A 19,972-nucleotide genomic window follows, 5' to 3' on the forward strand; every position below is an offset into this window, starting at 1 on the left:
GGCCCACTCCAGCTGCCTCAACACGACCTGTGAGCCTGAGCTGCAGCACATGACCACAAGCCAAACATCTCCCAAGATCCCACGGGGCCGCGGCCCTGACCAGCCCCGAGACCACAAGGTACCTTACTCTTGCAGCAACCTCTTTCCAATGGTCCCATAAGAACTTCATCCAAAATCCCAGTGGTATAGAGTTAGCCTGCCACATACCTCTGAGTAGAAGACATTTGCGGTCAATTATTTGAAGGAAACATCCTTGAAATTCAGTTGAACCTGGGCCACTGAGGAAGGGATAGATGGTGCCACATGGCTCCTGTCCCCTCCAGGCCCCAAGGCAAAGATGAGAAAAGGGGTTCCCATTCTCCAATAGCACATGAGACACCAACGATGCACAGGCCCCATCAAGGCACTAGGAGCAGCAGGAAATTCCACAGGCTCACTTGGCCCCACAGAGCTGCCTGGCACAGAGGTGGGTTGCACACACAGCACAGGGGTACCTCCACATCCAAGCCCTGCGGGACTGCATGGCCAACTCCTTCCCGGGTAGCAGCCCTGCCGAGCACACGGGCCCACTCTGCCAAGGGCCCTCAGAACCCACACACCAGGCGCTCCTCCAACTGCCTCTCCCACTCCCTGCACCAAGGCAGTGCAGCCTCACCGGCTCTAGGCTGCCCCTTGTGGAATTCCCCTGGGCCAGTCATCACCCCTGGCTTCAGACCCTGACTCGGTCACCGGACAGTCTGACAGTTGGGCCCAAAAGACAATATGGGGTTCTAGCCGGTTTTGCTCAGTGGTTAGAGCGTCACCCACGGACTGAAGGGTCATGGGTTTGATTCTGGTCAAGGGCACGTACCTCAGTTGCAGGCTCCATCCCGAGCCCTGGTTGGGGCGGCTGCGGGAGGCAACCAATCAATATGTCTCTCTCTCACATCAATATTTCTCTCCCTCTGTCTCCTTACTTCCACTCTTTCTAAAAATCAATGGGGAAAAAAATATCCTCAGATTAGGATTAAAAAAAAAAAAAAAAAACAGTATGAGGACAGCCATATGTCCATGTCACCGAAAGGGACCGACCGCAAGAACAGAGAGCCTGCCTGTGGTGGGCTGCTCCCTGCTCACAGCCACAGCCCACCTCATGAACTATGACAGGTGGGCAATGGGCTCACATGGATGGAGCAATTCCAGCCTTCGTGACTCCTGGCTGCAGCAACCCTCTGGACAGTCCCAGAGCCAGAACAGAACAGGCCCCAATCCGTATAGTCTTGGGGACAGGGCCAGGGTTCAAGACTGAAGGTCCACCCCGCTTGGTTGCTACTCTCCCTGCCCGTGACACTGTCCCCAGCCCCCAAGTCCTGAACAAATGTCCCCTTCTGAGAGGCCACCCCAACACCCAGACCCTCCTGGTGCTCCATTTTCCCCACTGCACCACAAATCACATTCGAGATCCTAAGCCACCATCCCCCAGGAGGAAGGCTGAGACCCTCTGCTCACTGATGCACCAAGGACCACGATGGATCAGCCATGGCGGACACTCCACAACCTTCAGAGGTCAGACAGCAGCTGCCATAACCAGTGCCCAGTGGCCCTGCAGCTGCCTGATCCTTTTGGGCTGCCGCTGAAGGTATCCTTCAAGCCAAATCCCACGGCATCCACCCCCCAGAGCAGCAGCAGCCACTGGTGTCCACAGCTCAGACGTCCATTCCAGCAAAGCACTGAGATCAGGTCTGGGGAACTTTCCAGAAGAAAAGACCACAGAACTGGACCTAAGAGGTGATGGGCTCCCACAATGTTCACAGGGCATGAAAGCTGGAACACAATTCAGACCAGGGCGTAGACCAGGGCGCAGACGTGTCCCCACTGCCTGCATGGCCCAAGATGGAGCTGGCACCCCCAGCCACGTGACTGGACTGGTCTGCTGGGGAGCTGCAGGAAAGAACAGATGCCCTCACACCATGAGGCCCAATGCCAGTGATCACGCCCCCCTCTATCCACCATGTGTGGAGTCATGCACACACATGCCCACATGTGTACACACACAAACATACACAAATGTCCACATGCATGCGCTGAGACATGTACACACATATGCACATGCAGGCGGCATGCTCACACACATGTGAACACACGGCCTCAGCAGGAGGCCTTAACCACATCTTCAGTTGATTTATAAGAAAAGGGCCTATCATCACCTAAAGATGGTCTGGAACCCCTGTGAGCGCACGGAGGATACAGAAACACAGGCCATGCTCCCAGCACTCGGAGCCACGCTCCATTTCGTGTGTCCAACTATTTTTTGTTTCTTTGCCTTTACAAATGGAATTGGGTACAAAATACATGTTTCGTAACCTCCGCTATCCACCTAATATGAAATCTCCCTAAAGCACATCCATGAGCCAAGCCGCCTACAGCGAGTCCCAAGGAGACAGGCTGAACATGGGGTCTGCCCAATGGATGGGACAGCCGTGCTGCCCGTCCTTCCTGTGTCCGTGCGACACATCCCTTTCCTTCCTGAAACCCAGGGACGGATGTTGCTCTGTGCCCTTGCTCAGCAGGACAGAACCTGAAAGCTTTGTCCTGTCCCACTTTTCAACTGCACTGCTCCCCGAACCCCCACGTACAACCCCCTGGAGTTGTGCCTTCACCATCTCAGCAGCCCCACGCTCGGCAGAAAACTCGCTCCAAACCTGGGGTCATGGCCTCAGAGGCCCTATAACTCCTGAACTAGCCCAGCTGATGGCCTCATAGAATGCTAGCCACAACAGGATAACGGTGATGCTCCCCAGGACTGCCTGGATCAGTGCATCGGGGTACTCAGGCCCCCTTCACAGAGAGAGGGTGGGAGGAGCGACCCTGAGTGACCAACAGGACCTGAGCAGCACAGTGAAGTCACGGAAAGGAATCCAGAAAGCAGAACAGCAACCCAAGGGAGAGGAAGCGGAGTCAGAGCCACGGGTAATGCCACGTGGGGAACAATCTCAGCTGGGGCAGGAGACGGGGGTTGTAGGACCCAGGAACCCTCAAAGGGCTCCATGTACACTCCAAGGGCAGCCCCCACCCTATTAGCCACAGAAGCTGGGGGTGGAATTTCCTTTGGGGGGCAGGGCCTGTGGCCACGCCTCAGTAAGAGCTGTGTGCCCGTCCACTCCATGGTCCCATAGGCTGTTCGTGGCCTCTAGGACTCACCCACACGTGGGGGGGGGGGGGTCACCAAGAGAGGGGGGTCAGTCTCCTCAAAGTCAGTTAAAAACCCACCATAATCAGCCCTGGCTTGTCTGGTTGGAGTGTCATTCCATACACTGAAGGCTTTCAGGTTCCATTTCTGGTCAGGGCACTTACCCAGGTTGTAGGTTCAATCCCTGGTCAGGAGGCAACTAACCAACCGATCCACGTTTCCCTCTCACATTGATCTTTCTCTTTCTCTTTCTCTCTTCTCTCTCTCTCTCTCTCTCTCTCTCTCTCTCTCTCTCTAAAATCAATTTTTTTAAAAATCACCATAATCAGAAGTCAGAAAAGCACCCTCCTCTCCACCTCCCCTCTGTAAGGTACTTCTACTAAGAAGGTATCGAGGATGCGGGGATACATAAAAACCTGTCCTATCCACGTCCAGAACAGTCTCCCCTCACAATAAAATGCAGAATAAATGGCCCATCACACAGGGGACCAGGGTGTTGTATCCATCCTCAGGGAGAGGACCAGCCCCCAGGAAAAGTGAACCCCAGTCATCCCAGTACACCAGGTCCCACCTCGCTGGAAGGGAACGGGGAGGCGGGAAGGGCACTCAAATGTGTCCACAGCAGAAGCTAACATTGATCTTGGCCTCTGCTTCCCACACCAGCCCTCTCTGCACCCAGCCAATTTTCACTCACTGGGGGAGTGTCTCCTTTAAGGGGCCAGGACTCCATGAAGCAGTGCTGGGGTGCAGCTCCAGGCACCGGCCTGCCAAGAGAGCTGGGGTCAAGGCAGCAGGACTCATTCAAGGTCAATGCTCAGCATCCACCACCTACCCACACTGCCACTTGCCTGGGCGCCCCAGGGGCTTCCAATAGCCAGAAAATGGGCTAAACTTCACAAAGATATGGCTCCCAGGGAGGCTCCAGCCTGGAGCACAGAGAGGGCCCAGGACGCTGCGGGATCCTTCCTGCTCTATGTGTCACAGGGTCAAGAGGCCTCCAGGCTAGACAGACCAGACTCTAATCTCATGAGCCCCTGGGCTGTAGTGGAAATAAGAGGCACGGGACCCAGGGTAAGAGGTGAGGATGGCACCACCTCTTATTTCCACCACAGCCCAGGGATTTCCAGGTACAAGATCTCCCCAAATTTGCTCCACCACTACCAGGAAGCCCACCCAGAAAGCCAGGTGCCTCCCTAGGGGGTTCAAGGGTCACCCAGAGTCAGGAAGGAACTTCAGTAGCGCCAGGGGCCCTGTGTTCAGGCAGGCATGGGACCCTAAGTTCAGACCCCACACAACGTGGACCACACACATGGGCCTTTGGAAGCTGCTCCAGCCTTGATGTCCCCAGTTCCTGCAGGACCTTCCCCAATAAGAGGGCACATGGTGGCTTCCTCCTCATCGTGCTGGTGACACGGTGCCCTTCACAGGGCATCTCTGAGCACTGACTGTGGTCTGACAGCTTACACTAAAACTCAGAGCCCAGCCAGAGACCCCAAAAGACAACAGCACTGTGACCACTCAGCAGGGACCACCTCCCCTGCCGCCTCTCTCTGAGGAAACATGAAGTGCACAGAACACAAAACATGGAAGTCCCAAGTCAGCTCGGTGCCAGCTCAGCCAAGTGTCACAAGTTCAGCTCAAACCTAAAGGGTCTGTTAACAAATGAGCAGAAAGCCCACACTTGGCGCTCCGGAGTCTGCGATCACCCAGGCAGGTGCAATTTCCGTCCGGCCCCCAGCAGGAACTGGGGGATCCAGGTTCGTGAAGTGAAAGCACTCAGGGAAGGGGGCCTGGGGGCTGGAAACCAGCGGGGCCACCCATCAGCTCTGGGCTCCTAGGCCCAGGGCACCACACGAGAGCTACTGAAAGCAGAAGGGACAAGCAGGAGGAAAATGATCCCCCGTTTTAAAACAAGCCACAAAGTCTGGAGAGAGTGAGTGTGGTCCCAAGATGGGGCTAGCAGGCAGGGAGCCAGACATCCAATAGGGCGGTGGAGGGCCCCGCGGGGAACACAATGGCGGCTGGTGGCCAGAGAAGCTCATCCTTGATGCTCAGAACCAGAACCACTGGGGCGGCGGTGAAAGGCTGAGCTGACAGACTCTGCCTTCCTGTTCTACCTGGTCTCAAGACCCTGTGCCAGGAAGCAGCCCGGGAGCAGCTGTGACTAGCCCCACACCCAGCAGAGCAAAGCTGGGCAGCTGCCTCGCCCGGAGGGAGGGGACACCTGAGGGAGGGGACAGGACCCTAATGACTGATGATGCAACAGCCCATCAGGACATGCCTTCCACATGGTGTCCCCAGGAGGGCCTGGCCTTTCCTGCCAGAGTAGTGACCACTCAGGACCTGTGGCCTCCACTGACCTCACCCTCTTTCCTTAAGTGCCTGGAGCTGGGAGCCTCCTCCCAAGGCTGCAAAGGGAGAGAGGGGGGACGGCACAGGCGGAGAGAGCCCAGCTGTGGGTGCTAGACTGGTGTTCTCAATTCCCCCAATTTCTAGAGGGGAGCTGCAAGCAGAGATGAAGCTGTTCACCGGGGAGAACTCATCCATCAGCTGCAGGAACCCAGGCCTGGGGGAGCCCCCATAAGAGAAAGTGAAAGTGTTACAGACCTGGGACTCCAGAACAAAGAAGGCCAGGGGACCCTCAGTCTGAGCACAGCTGGGGAGCCTCGCCCAGCCCTGCCAGGGACCTGCTGATGACCCACAGATGGGCGCAGGCAACTGGGACCTCAGCAGGTTCGAATCTGACCCGCGGCCCACAGCCCGGCCGCGTGGGAGCAAAGGCCTGAGGAAGCAGGAAGGCGCTTCAGAGGGCAAACCACCCGCTGCGGTGGCGGCACCCCACCTTGGCCCCAGCACTGAGGCCCCTCCCCCGTTCCCATAGTTACCCCGGGGTGTATCCCACCTTCTACACCTCCTCATTGCCCCACCCTGAGTGTGAGAAAGGTGCTCCCTGGGCCGGGAGGTTTGGGGGGGAGGGATGAACGTGGTCCCAGGGGGAAACAGCAGGGGGGGCCACAACCCTGGGAGCGCTGGGCACCGCAGGGATACTTCGCCTTGCGTCCCCGCGACTAAACTTGGTCGGGGGCTCTGCAGGCTGGAGGGGGGTGAGGGAACCTCAGGAGGAGGCGGAGTGAGAGGAACTGCGGGGTGACCCTGGAAAAGGGGAGGCAAGGCGCGGAGGCAGTCCCACACTCTTTCCTCCGGTCCCCCTCCCGCCCCTCCCGCCCCCAGCCCCGCGCAGCCCGGCTCCGCCTTTGTCCCGCGGACAGGTGCGGCCGCGCTCACCCCGGCTAGAGCAGTCGGGCTCGTGGCCCTCGGGGGCGCCCGGCGCCTCAGTCAGCTCGGCCGCCTCGTCCTGGTCGCCGTCCGCCCGCGCCTCCACGGGCACCACGGTGAAGTTGGTGGGCATGGTACTCCCGACACTGCGCGCTCCAGGCCACAACGCGCTCTCCAGCCGCGCTCCGCTCCGCCCGCTCCCGCCGACGCGCGACCGGCCTAGGGGCGCAGGGGCGGGGTCCGCGGGGCCCGCCCCCGGCCCGCCCCCGGCCCCGTCCTCGCCCCGCCCCGCCCAGCCACGTGATCTCACCTGCGGTCCCGAGGCCCCGGGAAAGTTTGCGTGGGGCGGAGCGGGGCGCCTTCCGCAGATGTCGCTCCCCTAGCCTGTGCCAGGTCTGCCGGCGCCCCCTGCTCGCCCCAGTCACCGTCCCCCGATGGGTAACTCTCTGCTTTTGCACTGTCTCACTCCAGCCGCCGCAGAGCAGGCCCCTGCCTGCAGTCCCCACCACCCCGCGTAGTAGCTCCCGACACAGTCCGGCTCCTTGGAGAAACAGAAGTTCCCCACCCCCCAACTAGACTGAGCTGGAATCTGATCTCCCCTCCCCCTCCCTGCCTGCCTGGAGCTCACCCAGCCCCTGGGAAGGGGTTTCTGGCAGAAACGTGCTAAGGTTGGGGAGGAGGGGGCTGGGCTGCTCCGGGGTCTTGGTCCACAAAGGACTTAATCTGGTACACAGAAGTCACTAAAGCTCAGCGACAGGATCCAGGCCCATCCCTGCCTGCTCAGGGGAGCCCGCCCTTCCCGCACCCCACTGGTCCGGTGGGGGGGGGGGGGGGCGGAGTGGGGGGGGGGGGAGCTACAGGGAAAGGTAGCTTGCAGCTCAGTGCGGGGAAGGGGAGGCCAGGAGGACTCGGCAGGCACAGTACCCATGCCCTTGTGTCTTACAGCCTCGGACCACCTCCTTAACCAATGAGGACACATGGAAACAGGCCAACAACCCAACGTCCATCAAAAGGATGTTAGTCCGAAAAGTTATGGCATCTAAGTGCAATGAGTCACCCCAAACAGTTTTATACCCATGATGAAGAAATACAGGTGGTATGGACAAAGGTGGTCACAACATATGGAAACAATAATCAGAATGGTCTGATTGTGTTTGGAAAGTGTGTGTTTCTGCAGGCCCCAAAGGCAGTGGAGACCAGCTTCTCGCAGGGCGGGGAGGCTCTGCTCTCTCCCCATTATATTCCTATAACAACCAAACGACATAGAAACAAATTCAGAAAAGCCATTTCCAATGAAAGACAAAGGAGAGAAGAAGGTGGGGTGGTCCAGGTTCCCACCTTCCGTCCCAGGCTCCTGGCAGAAGCTGGAGATCTGATGCCTGGGGTCCGGGAGGCCCAAGACCACTCCTCACAGAAATTCCACCGACTTAGCCTGGAAGGGTCCAGACCACCCAGGTGTACGCTCTGGGGGCCTGGAAGCCCCACGCCCCATGAATAAGCCAATCCCCCCACCACCCCACACACACAAAGAGAAGATGCCCTCTAGCTGCTGCTCCCTATAAGGGGAGAGCAGGGGAGGAGAGGGGCAGAAGTGAGGGGGAGGGGAAGGCGAGAAAGGGAAGGATGTGAGGAGGGAAGCCCATTACCTAAAGCTAAAGTTATATTTTTTAGAGCCTTTCCTGGAAGGGTGGGATGTAGGGACACCACAGAGACAAAAGCCCAGAGGGGAGAGGACGTTCGGGCCTTTGGCTGCCCGCTGGGACCAGGACTCTCCTGGCTGCCAAGGTGGGAAGAATTCTCTGGGAGAGGACTGTCCAGGGCCAGGGTGGTCTTGGTGACCCTAGGTCTGTCCTGCCTGCAGTGGCTCAGAGCAGATGTCCCCTGCCGGCTCCAGTAGCTGGAGGGGGGCTCCAAGGGTGGGCCTCTCCACCCTAGGCCCCACCCCTGTGGCAGGGCTTCCCTGCCCCTCCTCCTGCTCAGAAGCCCTGTTTTGGCCCTGGGGACACATCTCCCTCTCAGAGGAACAGGGCAGGGCAGGCTGCCTGCCCAGAGGACCTAACTGGTTCTGGGGCTCAGCAAAACAATGTCCTGGATCCTGAAACACGTCATTGTCACCTGAGAATACACAAACAGAAAGCACAGACTTGCCAGACCCAAGGGACTAAAAGACCCACAGGATAGGGAGGGGAGTGGCAGCTGGGAAGGGCAGTGTGGAGCTGCCAGCATGTGAGTGTCCTCACACTCTTCAACTTTTTGTCGCTCTGAAATTTTTCTAAATCAAATCATTTCATTAGGTGAAAGCTCCTTGTTGCCAAGTGACAGGTGGCTGTATTGAAAACACTAGTGGGCACGCCCTTCAGTGCCCCTCGTGAGGTGAGTTATCCTGACGTCCTGCTGCCAGCCGGCCTTGCTCTGCTCCTCAGTCCCCAGCTCAGGACATCCTGGGTGCCCCGTGGCTGGATGTCTCAAGCTGCCCACACTGCCCTTCGCCTCCAGGATTGGGGTGCAGGGCAGTGCAGGGCAGTCCCTTCAAGATGGGAAGCTCTTGGAGAACATGCTGGGGGGCTTTATTTTTTTTTTAATCTTCACCTGAGGGTATTTTTATTGATTTTAGAGAGAGGGAAAGGGAGAGAGAGAGAGAGACATCAATGTGAGAGAGAAACATCAATGTGAAAGAGAAACCAGGAAACGAACCTGCAACTTTTTGGTGTATGGGACAGCGCTCCAACCAACTGAATCTCCTGGCCAGGGCACTGGGGCTTTATTTTGTGTTTGAGAAAAATAACAAGTGTTAAAAGAACGCAGCAGCTAGGACTTGAGTGATCCAGTGGGGGGTTAGATCCTTTAATGGGCAGAGCTCCCGCCCATTAGGTCACACCCCTCCGGGTTGGCCTGCTGTGGATCTCCATCCTCTCATTTTCTGAGGCTTGGGGACCTGGGTAGCACATGCACAAATTTCCTTCCCTCCGGTTGTTACCCTCTGATGCTGTGGAAACCCTGCACACCCGTAGTGACTTCGCTGTGAGCGCTCATGAATTACAGGACAAACTGAAGGCTTTAAGGGGGTCCGGTGCAGAGACGGCAGCCAGCCACCCCAGCACTCCGCAAAGTGTGAACCGGCCCACACACCATTTTGCCCTCTGACCTTTGTACTGGTTCCTCGAGCAACTTCTTTTCAAGGAAATCTTGGGCAAATGTTTGCTGTTGGCTCCAGGTAAAGGCTGTGCCAGAGTCCAGGCTTTAGAGTTGGAGCGTGAGCCTAGGAGTGTCCCAGGGTCCCTGGAGCTGGCACCGTCCCTGCTGAAGCACAAGCAGCCTTGACCAGAGTAGGATGAGAGAGGAGACCAGACTCGGCCAAATTTCTCAAACTCTCAGGGGCAGCAATGCATCCTGACCCGACTGCAGTAACCCCCAGGCATGTTGGAGGACAGTCACTGTGAGCCCAGATGGCTGGCCCTGATAAACTCAAATGGGAGGCCCAATGCAGCTATTCTTGGGCATAAAAGGTCTCAGGGGTCATCCCACCAGGAAATCACGCTGAGTCCACGAAGGAGGAAAACCCTGGCCCAGGGTCTGGCCAGAAAGGGCTTGGTCAAGTCCATTCCTGTGGTCTTGAAAATAGAGAAAACCCAGGAACCACCCTCAAAATAAACCGAGCTAAACCCTGAGGACATTGCAGTTTGGGGGGATTTCTTCCAAGCCGGGGAGGTGGAGGGGCGAGCAGTTTGGCCTGGCTGACTGGCAAGGCAGAGTTGGTGGGTATGACTCAGCCCCCTTTGGGACCCTCAGGGTCCACAGGGCAGAGAGAGGGGGACCCAGCACCAGTGTCCACAGACAGCCTCACCTTCCTGGCAGCCCACAGCCTCAGGGGATCATAAGCTCTGACTGTTTTATTGTATTTGTTCTGATTTTATTTTATTTTTTTTAAAAATATATTTTATTGATTTTTTACAGAGAGGAAGGGAGAGGGATAGAGCGTTAGAAACATCGATGAGAGAGAAACATCGATCAGCTGCCTCCTGCACGCCCCCTACTGGGGATGTGCCTGCAACCAAGGTACATGCCCTTGACCGGAATCGAACCCGGGACCCTTCAGTCCGCAGGCCGACGCTCTATCCACTGAGCCAAACCGGTTTCGGCTGATTTTATTTTATTTTTTAGAGAGAAAGAGAGAGAGAGAGAAACAGTGATTTGTTGCCTCCCACGCGTGCCCTGACTGGGGATCAAACCCAAAACCTGGATATGTGCCCTGACCTGGAATCAAGTCCCCCACCTTTTGGTGTATGGGATAACTCTCCAATCAACTGAGCCACACGGGCCAGAGCCCTCACCCCCCCCCCCCCTTTTTTTTTTTTAAGGTTTTGGGTGGGTTTTTTAGATTTTTATTGATTTTTAGAGAGAGGGAAACATCACTGTGAGAGCAAGACATCTATGGGCTGCCTCTTGCACACCCCCTACTGGGGATCAAGCTCACAACCCAGGCATGTGCCTTGATCCGGAGTCAAACCAGCAACCTCTTGGTGCATGGGACAATGCCCAACCAACTAAGCCAAACAGGCCAGGACCAGGGCCCCACTGTTTTAATTTAAAAGAAAACAAGTTGCCTCCACATCTGTCAGTGGTAAGCACACCAGACACTCTCCTCTGCTGGAATGTCCGAGGGAGGGAGGAGGGTGTAGCAGCATTTTATAATTGGTCCTGGAAGGAGGTCTGCCTTGCTTCTGTGAAAGCGAAGTCTGGTCTGTGGAAATTCAGTCTGTGAATTACAGATCGTTCTTCTTGACACAAGACAATACATGTAGCAGGTTACAGACACTTTCGGAAGCTCTAAGAATATGTTCTCTAATCAGCACGTCATTTTACATTTCACCAGTGGAGATGAGAGACACACCAAAAGCAGCATCTTGAAAGCCTGCAACTGGGAACCTGGGGGCAGAGGCCAGACCAGGAGTGCTGCTGCCTTCTCCCCAATGCCCTTCAGGGGTCACAGCCAGAGTACAGGCGTACAGGGCCCTCACCCACCAGCCAGCACCGGGCACAGGTGTGGAACCCTGCTGTCTCCCCCACCCTCACTGTACCCTCCAGATCCCCCAAGGGCCGTCAGCTCCAGGGAAAGGCTGGGAGCAAGCACACATCTCTGCCCATTCCTGTCCCGGTACAGGCACCACACTATCATCTCACCCACGGCAAGTGCCCCAGGGCCAGATGGACCAGTGACCTGGCCTCAGCTCCTCCCGAAGGTGCAGTCCCAGGGCAGGTGGTAAGGACCAGCAGGAACTGTCAGGGCGCGAATCTGGCTCACACTGCCATCCCTCTGCCATCTCTGTACCAGTCCCTCTCCCCCAGGCTCCCACCCACACACCCTAGCCCAGGACCGAGACGGCATGGGCAGAGCGGCCCCACCCTTTCCGGGAATCTGTGTTTCACAGTGCAGGCCGGGAACACACCCCACTCCTCTGGACTTTCCCCAGAGTTCCAGGGAATGAGCCAGCCCCAGGCTGTCCTGTGCCAGTGGTGGGAACAGGACCATCAGCTTTGGGCTCTGGTACCTCGGACCTCGCTTCAGGCCCGGCTGCTCCCCTTTGCTGCTCCATCTCCCTCCAAAATCCAGTCCACCCTGGCCTAACACACATTCACGTTGTCCCCAGACCTTCAGTCCCTTTGGGGCCATCAGATGTGACTCTCTCTGACTCCATTGCAAGTTACTGGTACCAACTCGGACTTATCTGTTGCTGGGTGCTGGCCTGGTCTCCTGTTTCACACCCCCCGAGTGTCAGGGATCCCTCCTGGGGCTGCGGTGAGCCTGGTCCAACTGGTAGGCTCACAGGACACCAGTGAGGCCACCCCCCTGGGCTGGGCCTGGACCAGAGGCAAAGCCATAGGGGAGGGCCCAACCTTGCGGGGGGCACAGCATGTAACAAGGGGCTGCAAACAGATTTACACTACAAACGATGGCTGCAAAGTCCTTTGTGACCTCAAAGACTTTCTTCATGGAAGAGAAACTGGCAAAGTGTCCTTCTTAACATCAGATACTTCTGTTCCTCAGAAGACACCATGAGGAGAGGAAACACAGGCCCAGTGTACCAAGATACCACCATCCATGCACCCAACCCAGGTCTCTACCTGGATTCCATAAAGACAGCCCACAGAGGGAAAGTCAAAACCTAGAAAAAGGTTCGGGGGTGAGGGGGGGTGTGAACAAATGCTCCACCGGAGAGGAAGAGCCAGCAGCCGTGTGTGAGGGACATGTAAGTCTACAACCACGAACAGCGTGGACAACAGAAGCAATGGGCCCCCAAACCCTAGGGAATCCCCTACATACGTGTGTATGTAAAATATACAGCCACCTTGGAAACGGTGTGGCAGTAACCTGGGAAACTACACACACACCTCTTTAAGGACCCAGCAGTTCCACTCCCAACAGAAACGTACAGGCACAGAAGACACACATAAGGACAGTCACAGCAGCACCTTCATGTCAGCTGGGCTGAGCACAGCCCACATGCCCATCAACATTGCTGAGCAGGCAGACAGGCGTGTGTGTCCAGTGAAATTGCACATGGCGGTGAGAGGGACACACCACAGCCACCCTCCACCTCACAGTCCTGTGGTAGAGGCTGTGTGAGCCTGTCTACCTCAAGCTCAGAGGCCTGATGGCAGGATGGTGGCTCCCTGGCAGTGCGAGGGCAGATATGGGGCATCTCGGGCCCTGCTTTGACCTGGAGGGGGGCTGCATGGCACAGAACTCACCAGGTAGAGATTCGTGTGCTCCGCTGTTGGCCGGCCACTCGTCACAGGATAAAGGGGTGGCGAGGAGCCTCTGAGATGGGGGGTGAGTGCAGACTGACCTCACAGCACACTATGAAAGGGAAGCGGCGCCTGAGCCTCACCCTCCACGTGTATGCGCCTCCGCTGGTCCTTGAGTTGCCTCCCAGGTCCTGAATCTCTCATTTTCCTGACGGTGGGAGACCTGGGCCTGTTTCTATCACATCCTTCTGTCAACAAGGAAAGGACAAGCCAGCAAATATTTGTTAAATCACAAAGCCGTCTGGGCAGAAAAGAACTCGACCAGCCTGCAGTCCCAACAAAGGCACCTGGGACAGAGGCCTGGGGTTTGCACATGGAATTCCAGTGTCAGGCCCCAGACAACCGTCTCGGGTTTTCGGGGCTGCAGAGGAGCCAGAGCAGCTCCGTGTGTCCTCTCCCGTAGCCCACAGCCTCGCTGGGCAGCGTGGAGCCCAGTTCCAAGGCCCTGTGTGCTGATCTCCCATCCCGGGACCTGGTCAGAGCAGCCATCACAGGCTCCAGCGAGGCTTCCCCAAAGGACAACCGCTCTCAGGGGCGCTGTCACTGACAGTCACCGTGGCCGGCACTACTCTGAGTCTTTATGGGGGGAACCTCAACTGTCTTAGCACAGTAATGATGGGCCGATAATCTGTGGGCCCAGGCAGGCTAAGTAACTTGCCAGACACCTCGCAGCCATTGAGCGGTGGGGCTGGGACCAGGACAGGAGCTCCAGGAGCTGGGTGTCCCCAGTCCCTTGCGTGGTGAGGGAGGGGCCAGGATGGAGCTGTGCCTCTCCTGGGAGGTGAGCCCACTGCCTGTGCAAACCTCCCCAAGGACGCGTGGGGTGAGCCCTGGAGGAGCGTCCACAGGCTGTCCGAGTTGGTGCAGGCTCTCCCAGGAAGGAGCAGCTGTGTGCACAGCCAGCCGGGAAGGGGCGCTGGCCCTGTCCTCCTGTGGCCGGCGGCGGTGGGTTCCGGCCAAGCGTCAGAATCTCAGCACGCGGTTGGTGGGGATGAAAGCACCTCCCTGGGGTTGGGGGTTTCGGCCATCCAGGGCCACGCCATCACCGTGTGTGAGATATGGCCCTGGGGTCACTGCTGCTGCAGGCCCTGGTGCCGTGTGCCCCCCTGCCTTCCTCAACACCAACCTCAGGAACTAGTCAAAAACTGTTTACTATGCCCTGACCGGTTTGGCTCAGGGGATAGAGCGTTGGCCTGCGGACTCAAGGGTCCCAGGTTCGATTCCAGTCAAGGGCATGTACCTTGGTTGCGGGCACATACCCAGTGGGGAGTGTGCGGGAGGCAGCTAATTAATGTTTCTCTCTCATCGATGTTTCTAACTCGCTATCCCTCTCCCTTCCTCTCTGTAAAATATCAATAAAATATATATATTTTTAAAAACTGTTTACTAGCTTTGACTTTTCTTTCCCACTTAAAAAAATTAATTTTGTTTGTTGTAAACTATATATGAGGTAAAACTAGCCGTATATACACGTTTCAGTGTGCAGCCGGGTGCAGGAAGTCACTGCCGTGTGTTTCAGTAATTAAACAAGAAGGGCGCCTTTTGCAGGCAACACGGGACCTCAGCCAGAGTCAGCACCTGGACCCGAGAAACCGGGACCTGGTCAGAGCAGCCATCACAGACACCTGCGAGGCTTCCTGAAGGACAGCCGCTTCAGCTGAGGCCAACCAACCAGTTTCCTTGCTTCGCCTCCACATCTTCTTTATAAACCCTGAGCCTTGCTCCTGTCGCTCCTCTGGCTCTTGTTGGGGGAGCACTCCCAACCACTTACACCCATTGGAATGGGCATTTGCTCAGTGAGACTCTTAAACACTTTGATGTGCCTTTTAGCATGTCGTTGTGCAACCCTCTGCACCTTCACCTCTAGAATGCTCTTCATCTTGCAAAACTGGAACCCTGTTCCATTAAACACTAGCTCCCCATCCCCTGGCCCCTGGCAAACACCATTCTGTTTTCTGTCTCTATGAATGTGATTCCTGTAGGGACCTCATGTAAGTGGAATTATACAGTGTTTGTCCTTTGCGACTGGATTATTTCTCTGAGTATATGTCCTCAAGGGTCATGCATGTTGTAGCATGTGTCAGAATTTCTTCCCATTTTAAGGCTGAATAATATTCCATTGCATGGAGAGACCACATTTGGTTTATCTACTCATTTGTCAATGGACAGTTGCATTGCTTTGACCTTTTGGCCACTGTGAATGATTTTTGCTTTACTAAATGATTCCCCCCTGTATAGAGTGATGTGGAGCAATTTGTCGCCATTTTTGTAAAGAATCACACACACAGGCACACCCCTCTGTGACAGAGGGATGTCTCTGCAGGGACAGGGCTGGGCCGAGGGGAAGGAGATGGAGTTGCCACTGCATACGCCTCTGTACCTTTCACATTTCTAGCCTGTGCCAGCACTGCTGAGACAAAAATACTTTACAATCATTTAAACTAAGCAGCTGCTGAGCCCGGAGATAAGCAGGTCACACTCTGGCGCCCAGGGCAGTGATTTCTATCCTATTATTACCCACAGCCCAGATAAGGTCACCAACGGCCTGTCTCAAGGTCACACCAAGGGGTCCTAACAAACCGGTGAAAACAGAGGCCCAGGCAGAGGACGTGCCCATATGGCCTTGGGGCCGAGCATGGCTCTGGGCTGAGCCCCCACGCGAGTATCTGAGCTACACGCACGTGTCTGTGGCCAAGGACCTGGAGTCGTGCAGGGGCACAGGGTCACAGACTCAGCTGTAGTCAATTGTGCCTAACATTTCCCTAACTGGATGAGCCATCAGCTCAAGTTTTAAACTTGAGATTCTGCTTGGCCGACTGAACCAAAAGCCACCTCTTTTTCTTGACTTTCTTCTGTTTAAGGGAAAGTTTGATGAATAGTTTCTGAGTTAGACAACTATTTCTTGGTTTAGTGACCTCATTCAAACCTTAAATATTTGGCTTGATTCACATGAGAGCAGACAGACGCATGGACTATGAAGATTTCCTGCTCCCTACAGAGAATTACTTTTTGTAAATACTGCAAGTCATTGATTTCTATTTTCTCAGGGTAATGATTTAAAAAGACATTTTTTAAAAATAAGCTTTGATTGCCACAGAAGTCTACCAAGGTTGTACAGGCCTCACAATTCTGTCAACATAAGGTGCAGACCTGTAGAGAAGTTTTATAAGAGTATATCTGAGCCAAACTGACAACACATGCCAGGGAGCAAGATCTCGGATGCTCCTGATTGCAGCTTCTTTTACAAATTTGAACGTAAGGAAGATTACACGGAGGAGGGAGAAAGCAAGTGCGGATGAAATTACAGGATAGTTAACGTTATGTGCTCTTTCGAGGGTGATTATTTCAAAGGTTTGTTAACCTAGATGCATAGAAACAATGGACAGGGATTGCTTAAGGCTAAGATAAACTCTCCCTTTTTCTGGAACACTTTCCTCCCTCTTTTGTCTCTCAAGGCTCACCTCCTTTCTCTCTCTCTCTCTCTCTCTCTCTCTCTCTCTCTCTCTCTCTCTCTCTCTCTCTCTTTTCCCTTCCTCCCTACACTCCAAAGGGCCCTTCTTTTGCCTCTGTAATTCCTGAGTCCATTTCTTCTATGGTTCACTTCTTCTACCTCTGAGGTTTTCTAAATAAACCTTCATACACACACTTTTGATAAAACTTTTACTAAAAAGTTATATGCCTGGGGTGTGACTACCCATCATGACCTGCCCAGATAGGACTTTATGACCAGATCACCCTGTGAGGTTACTTTCCCTTTTTTCATCCACAGCTCAAAACCCACTAAACAGCCAAATCTTTCCCAGACAAGGGTCACAGGCCAAAACCAAGTAATACAAAGGAGCCCACAAGCACAGAGAAAAGGAAACAAAAACAGGGTGGGCTGAGACTCTCTGATTGCTACACTCAGCTTGTGAGGAGAAAAGGGATGCACATTAAAACCCCCAAACAGAAGGATTTGCAACTTGGGCTGGGGGCCAGGACAAGTGCCTGTGGGAGGCCGTCACAGAAAAGACAGGGGAAGATCTCGTCAAGGCGCACCAGGAAAAGGAGCCAGCCTGGATTCCCACCCCAGCAAAGCAGTCATGAAAAAAGAAGGCAGAATAAAAACATTCTCAGACAAACAAAGCCTGAGAGAATTCTTTCCGAACTGAAGGCCAATGGCCCCTAATAGAAGCACAGAAATGCAGGATAACCACGAGGAAAAGTATGCAGGTAACGGGGCAAGAGCACTGACTGGACTGGACAGCAGTGGTGATACTTGTGGGCTTTCAATGTATAGATGTCACACACATGTGTAAAACGAAACATGCAGTAACAGTGGCCCAGCAGGGGGGCGAAGTCATGGATTCTTGTGCTGTGTGGGGCGTGGTAACTGTGCTTATTCATACAGACCCATCGAGCCAGGGCAACATGACAAGAGTAGGAGCATGTATAACTAACAAACTAATGGAGGGAGAAAACAAAATAATAAAAGACATGTTTAATACCAAAGATGGCAAGAACAGAGTCCCATGCTCACAATTGGATGGCCACTCTGGCAGGTTAGCTCAGCCGACTCCTTCACCACCCGAGCAGCAGAGCCTAACGGGACTAGAAGGAACAGGCACTTCCATTCTAGTAGTTAGACATGTTGAGATGTTTCTCTCAGTAACTGACAGAACAGTGAAAAAAAAAATCAGCAAAGAAAACTTGAACCACATGTGTAACAAGATGGATATAATTGACAGGTACTCAGACATGCACCCAACAATTGCACAACGCATGTTCCCTCCAAATGCACACAAAACATTTAGCAAAACAGATTGTGTTCTGTACCGTCAGGCAAATCTTAATCACTTTCAAAGAATGGAATAGCAGTAGGATCTCTGACCACAAAGGAATAAAGCAGGAAATTAGCCACAGAGAGATAACTGAATAATCCCCAACACATTCCAAGAAACCAATGAGCTAAAGAAGAAACCACAATTGAAAGCCGGTAATATTTTGAACTAACTGATAATGAAAATACAACTTACGGACACTTGTAAAATGCAGCTAAAACTGGGTAAAGGAAAAAGTTGTCACGACAAGGGATCCTGCAAAAATTACAAAGATAGCCCTGGTCAGTGTGGCTCAGTGGTGAATTTCAGTCTGCACACTGAAGGGTCGTGGGTTCGATTCTCAGTCAAGGGCACGTACCTGGGTTGCAGGTTTGTTCCCAGGCCCTGGCTGGGGTGCATGCCAGAGGCAACCAATCAAAGTGTCAGTGTCTTTCTCCTCTCTCTCTCTCTCTCTCTCTCCCTTCCTCTCCCTCTCCCTCCCTTCCACTCTCTCTAAAAATCAATGGGAAAAATATCCTTGGGTGAGGATTTTAAAGGTAGTGTGGTGGATTAAACTGTGCCCGCCCCCCCACCCCCAAAGATAAGGCTGAAGTCCTGGCCTCCAGCAGCTGTGAGTGTGGCCTTATTTGGAAATAGGGTCATTGAAAATGTGACTGACATAAGATGAGATCACACTGGAGTAGGGGAGTGAGGGGAACCTGATCCAATATGATTTGTGCCTTTAAAAGGAGAGACATGAAGACACCCGAGGAGAGATGGAGGGGAGGAGGTCATGTGACAACAGAGGCAGAGGTTGGAGTGATGTGGCCACAAGCCAGGGGATGCCTGGAGCCCCCAAAAGCCAGAAGAGGCAGGAGAATCCTCCCTTGGAGCCTTTGAAGGGAGTGTGGCCCTGAAACACCTTCTGGCCTCAGAACCCCAATAAAATACATTCCTGTTGTTTTAAGCTACAGTCTGTGCAGCTTTGTTGCAGCAGCCCTAAGAAATTGATGCAGATAGTAAGAATAACTTTGTGATAATAATTTTGAAATTGTAGATGAAATAGACAAACTCTCTGGGAAACAGGCACTTCCTGTCTCCTGCTTTCCCTGCTCCCTCCCCCTTATGCAGTGAGTGTAAATTCTTTCAAAACAACTTACATTCTTCTACCAAATTTTACACAAGAAGAGAGAGAAGCTCTGAATAGCACTATATCTCATGTGGAAATTAAAGCCATCATTTGAACCCTTCACACACACACTCAGGCCCAGATGGCTTTACTGGTAACTTTTTCCAAACATGTAAGGAAAAGATAACACCAATTATGCTAAACTCTTCCAGAGAGTTAAGAAAAAGAAGAGGAACGAATACTGCCTAACTCATTACATCAAATCAGCCTTGATCACCAAGGAACTGAAAGATACAGCCACAATGAGATATCCTACATGCCAGAAAAATGTCTGAAATGCTGCTGATTGGGGTGGCTGTAACATTTTATTGTTTACCTGGCAGGTGACAAGAGGAAATTCTGAAATGTCCTAAATTAAATTACAGCAGCCTGAGGTGGGAAGAAGTGATAGGGAGTTGGTCAATTAGAGCCAAAACAGAAGCCAAGGAAAGTGCTCACATTCCTGACTCTGTTGAAACTTCGAATGGACTTCCAGATGGCTATTTCAGCTCTTATCTAGAGAGTTAGATGACCGCCAGACACCACCGCCTCCTGCTTACATGGGAACTTGCCGGGCTGCGGCCCACACCGGTGCAGAATCAGCAAACACGGCCGATTCACCTGTCCCAGCCTAGCCCCGCTCTACCTGCTTCCTCCCCCTCCGGCAGCTGGTGTAAATTCTTTCAAAACAGCCTACATTCTTCTTCCCCAAACTTACTCTAATAAAATGACAGCGACCTGTTTGCCTTCTCC

The 19,972-nt window shown here is 54.1% G+C and overlaps 1 protein-coding gene across 6 annotated transcripts in view; it reads right to left on the bottom strand.

Moving 5' to 3' along the window:
* The window catches only part of SLC12A7 (solute carrier family 12 member 7), an 80,364-nt gene that overhangs the window by 43,148 nt on the left and 17,244 nt on the right, over positions 1–19,972 (bottom strand). For 2 of the 6 annotated variants that reach the window (XM_008161819.3, XM_028139465.2), the window contains exon 1: positions 6,455–6,640. The exons of the other annotated variants lie outside the window; for them this stretch is intronic. In XM_008161819.3, the coding sequence (XP_008160041.2) occupies positions 6,455–6,578 (124 nt within the window). In that variant the 5' untranslated portion in view covers positions 6,579–6,640. Of the gene's footprint in view, positions 1–6,454; positions 6,641–19,972 lie in introns of those variants that run through there. 6 annotated transcript variants of the gene reach the window in all.

The sequence above is a fragment of the Eptesicus fuscus genome, chromosome 4 (genome assembly GCF_027574615.1).
Source record: "Eptesicus fuscus isolate TK198812 chromosome 4, DD_ASM_mEF_20220401, whole genome shotgun sequence".
Lineage (NCBI taxonomy): Eukaryota > Metazoa > Chordata > Mammalia > Chiroptera > Vespertilionidae > Eptesicus > Eptesicus fuscus.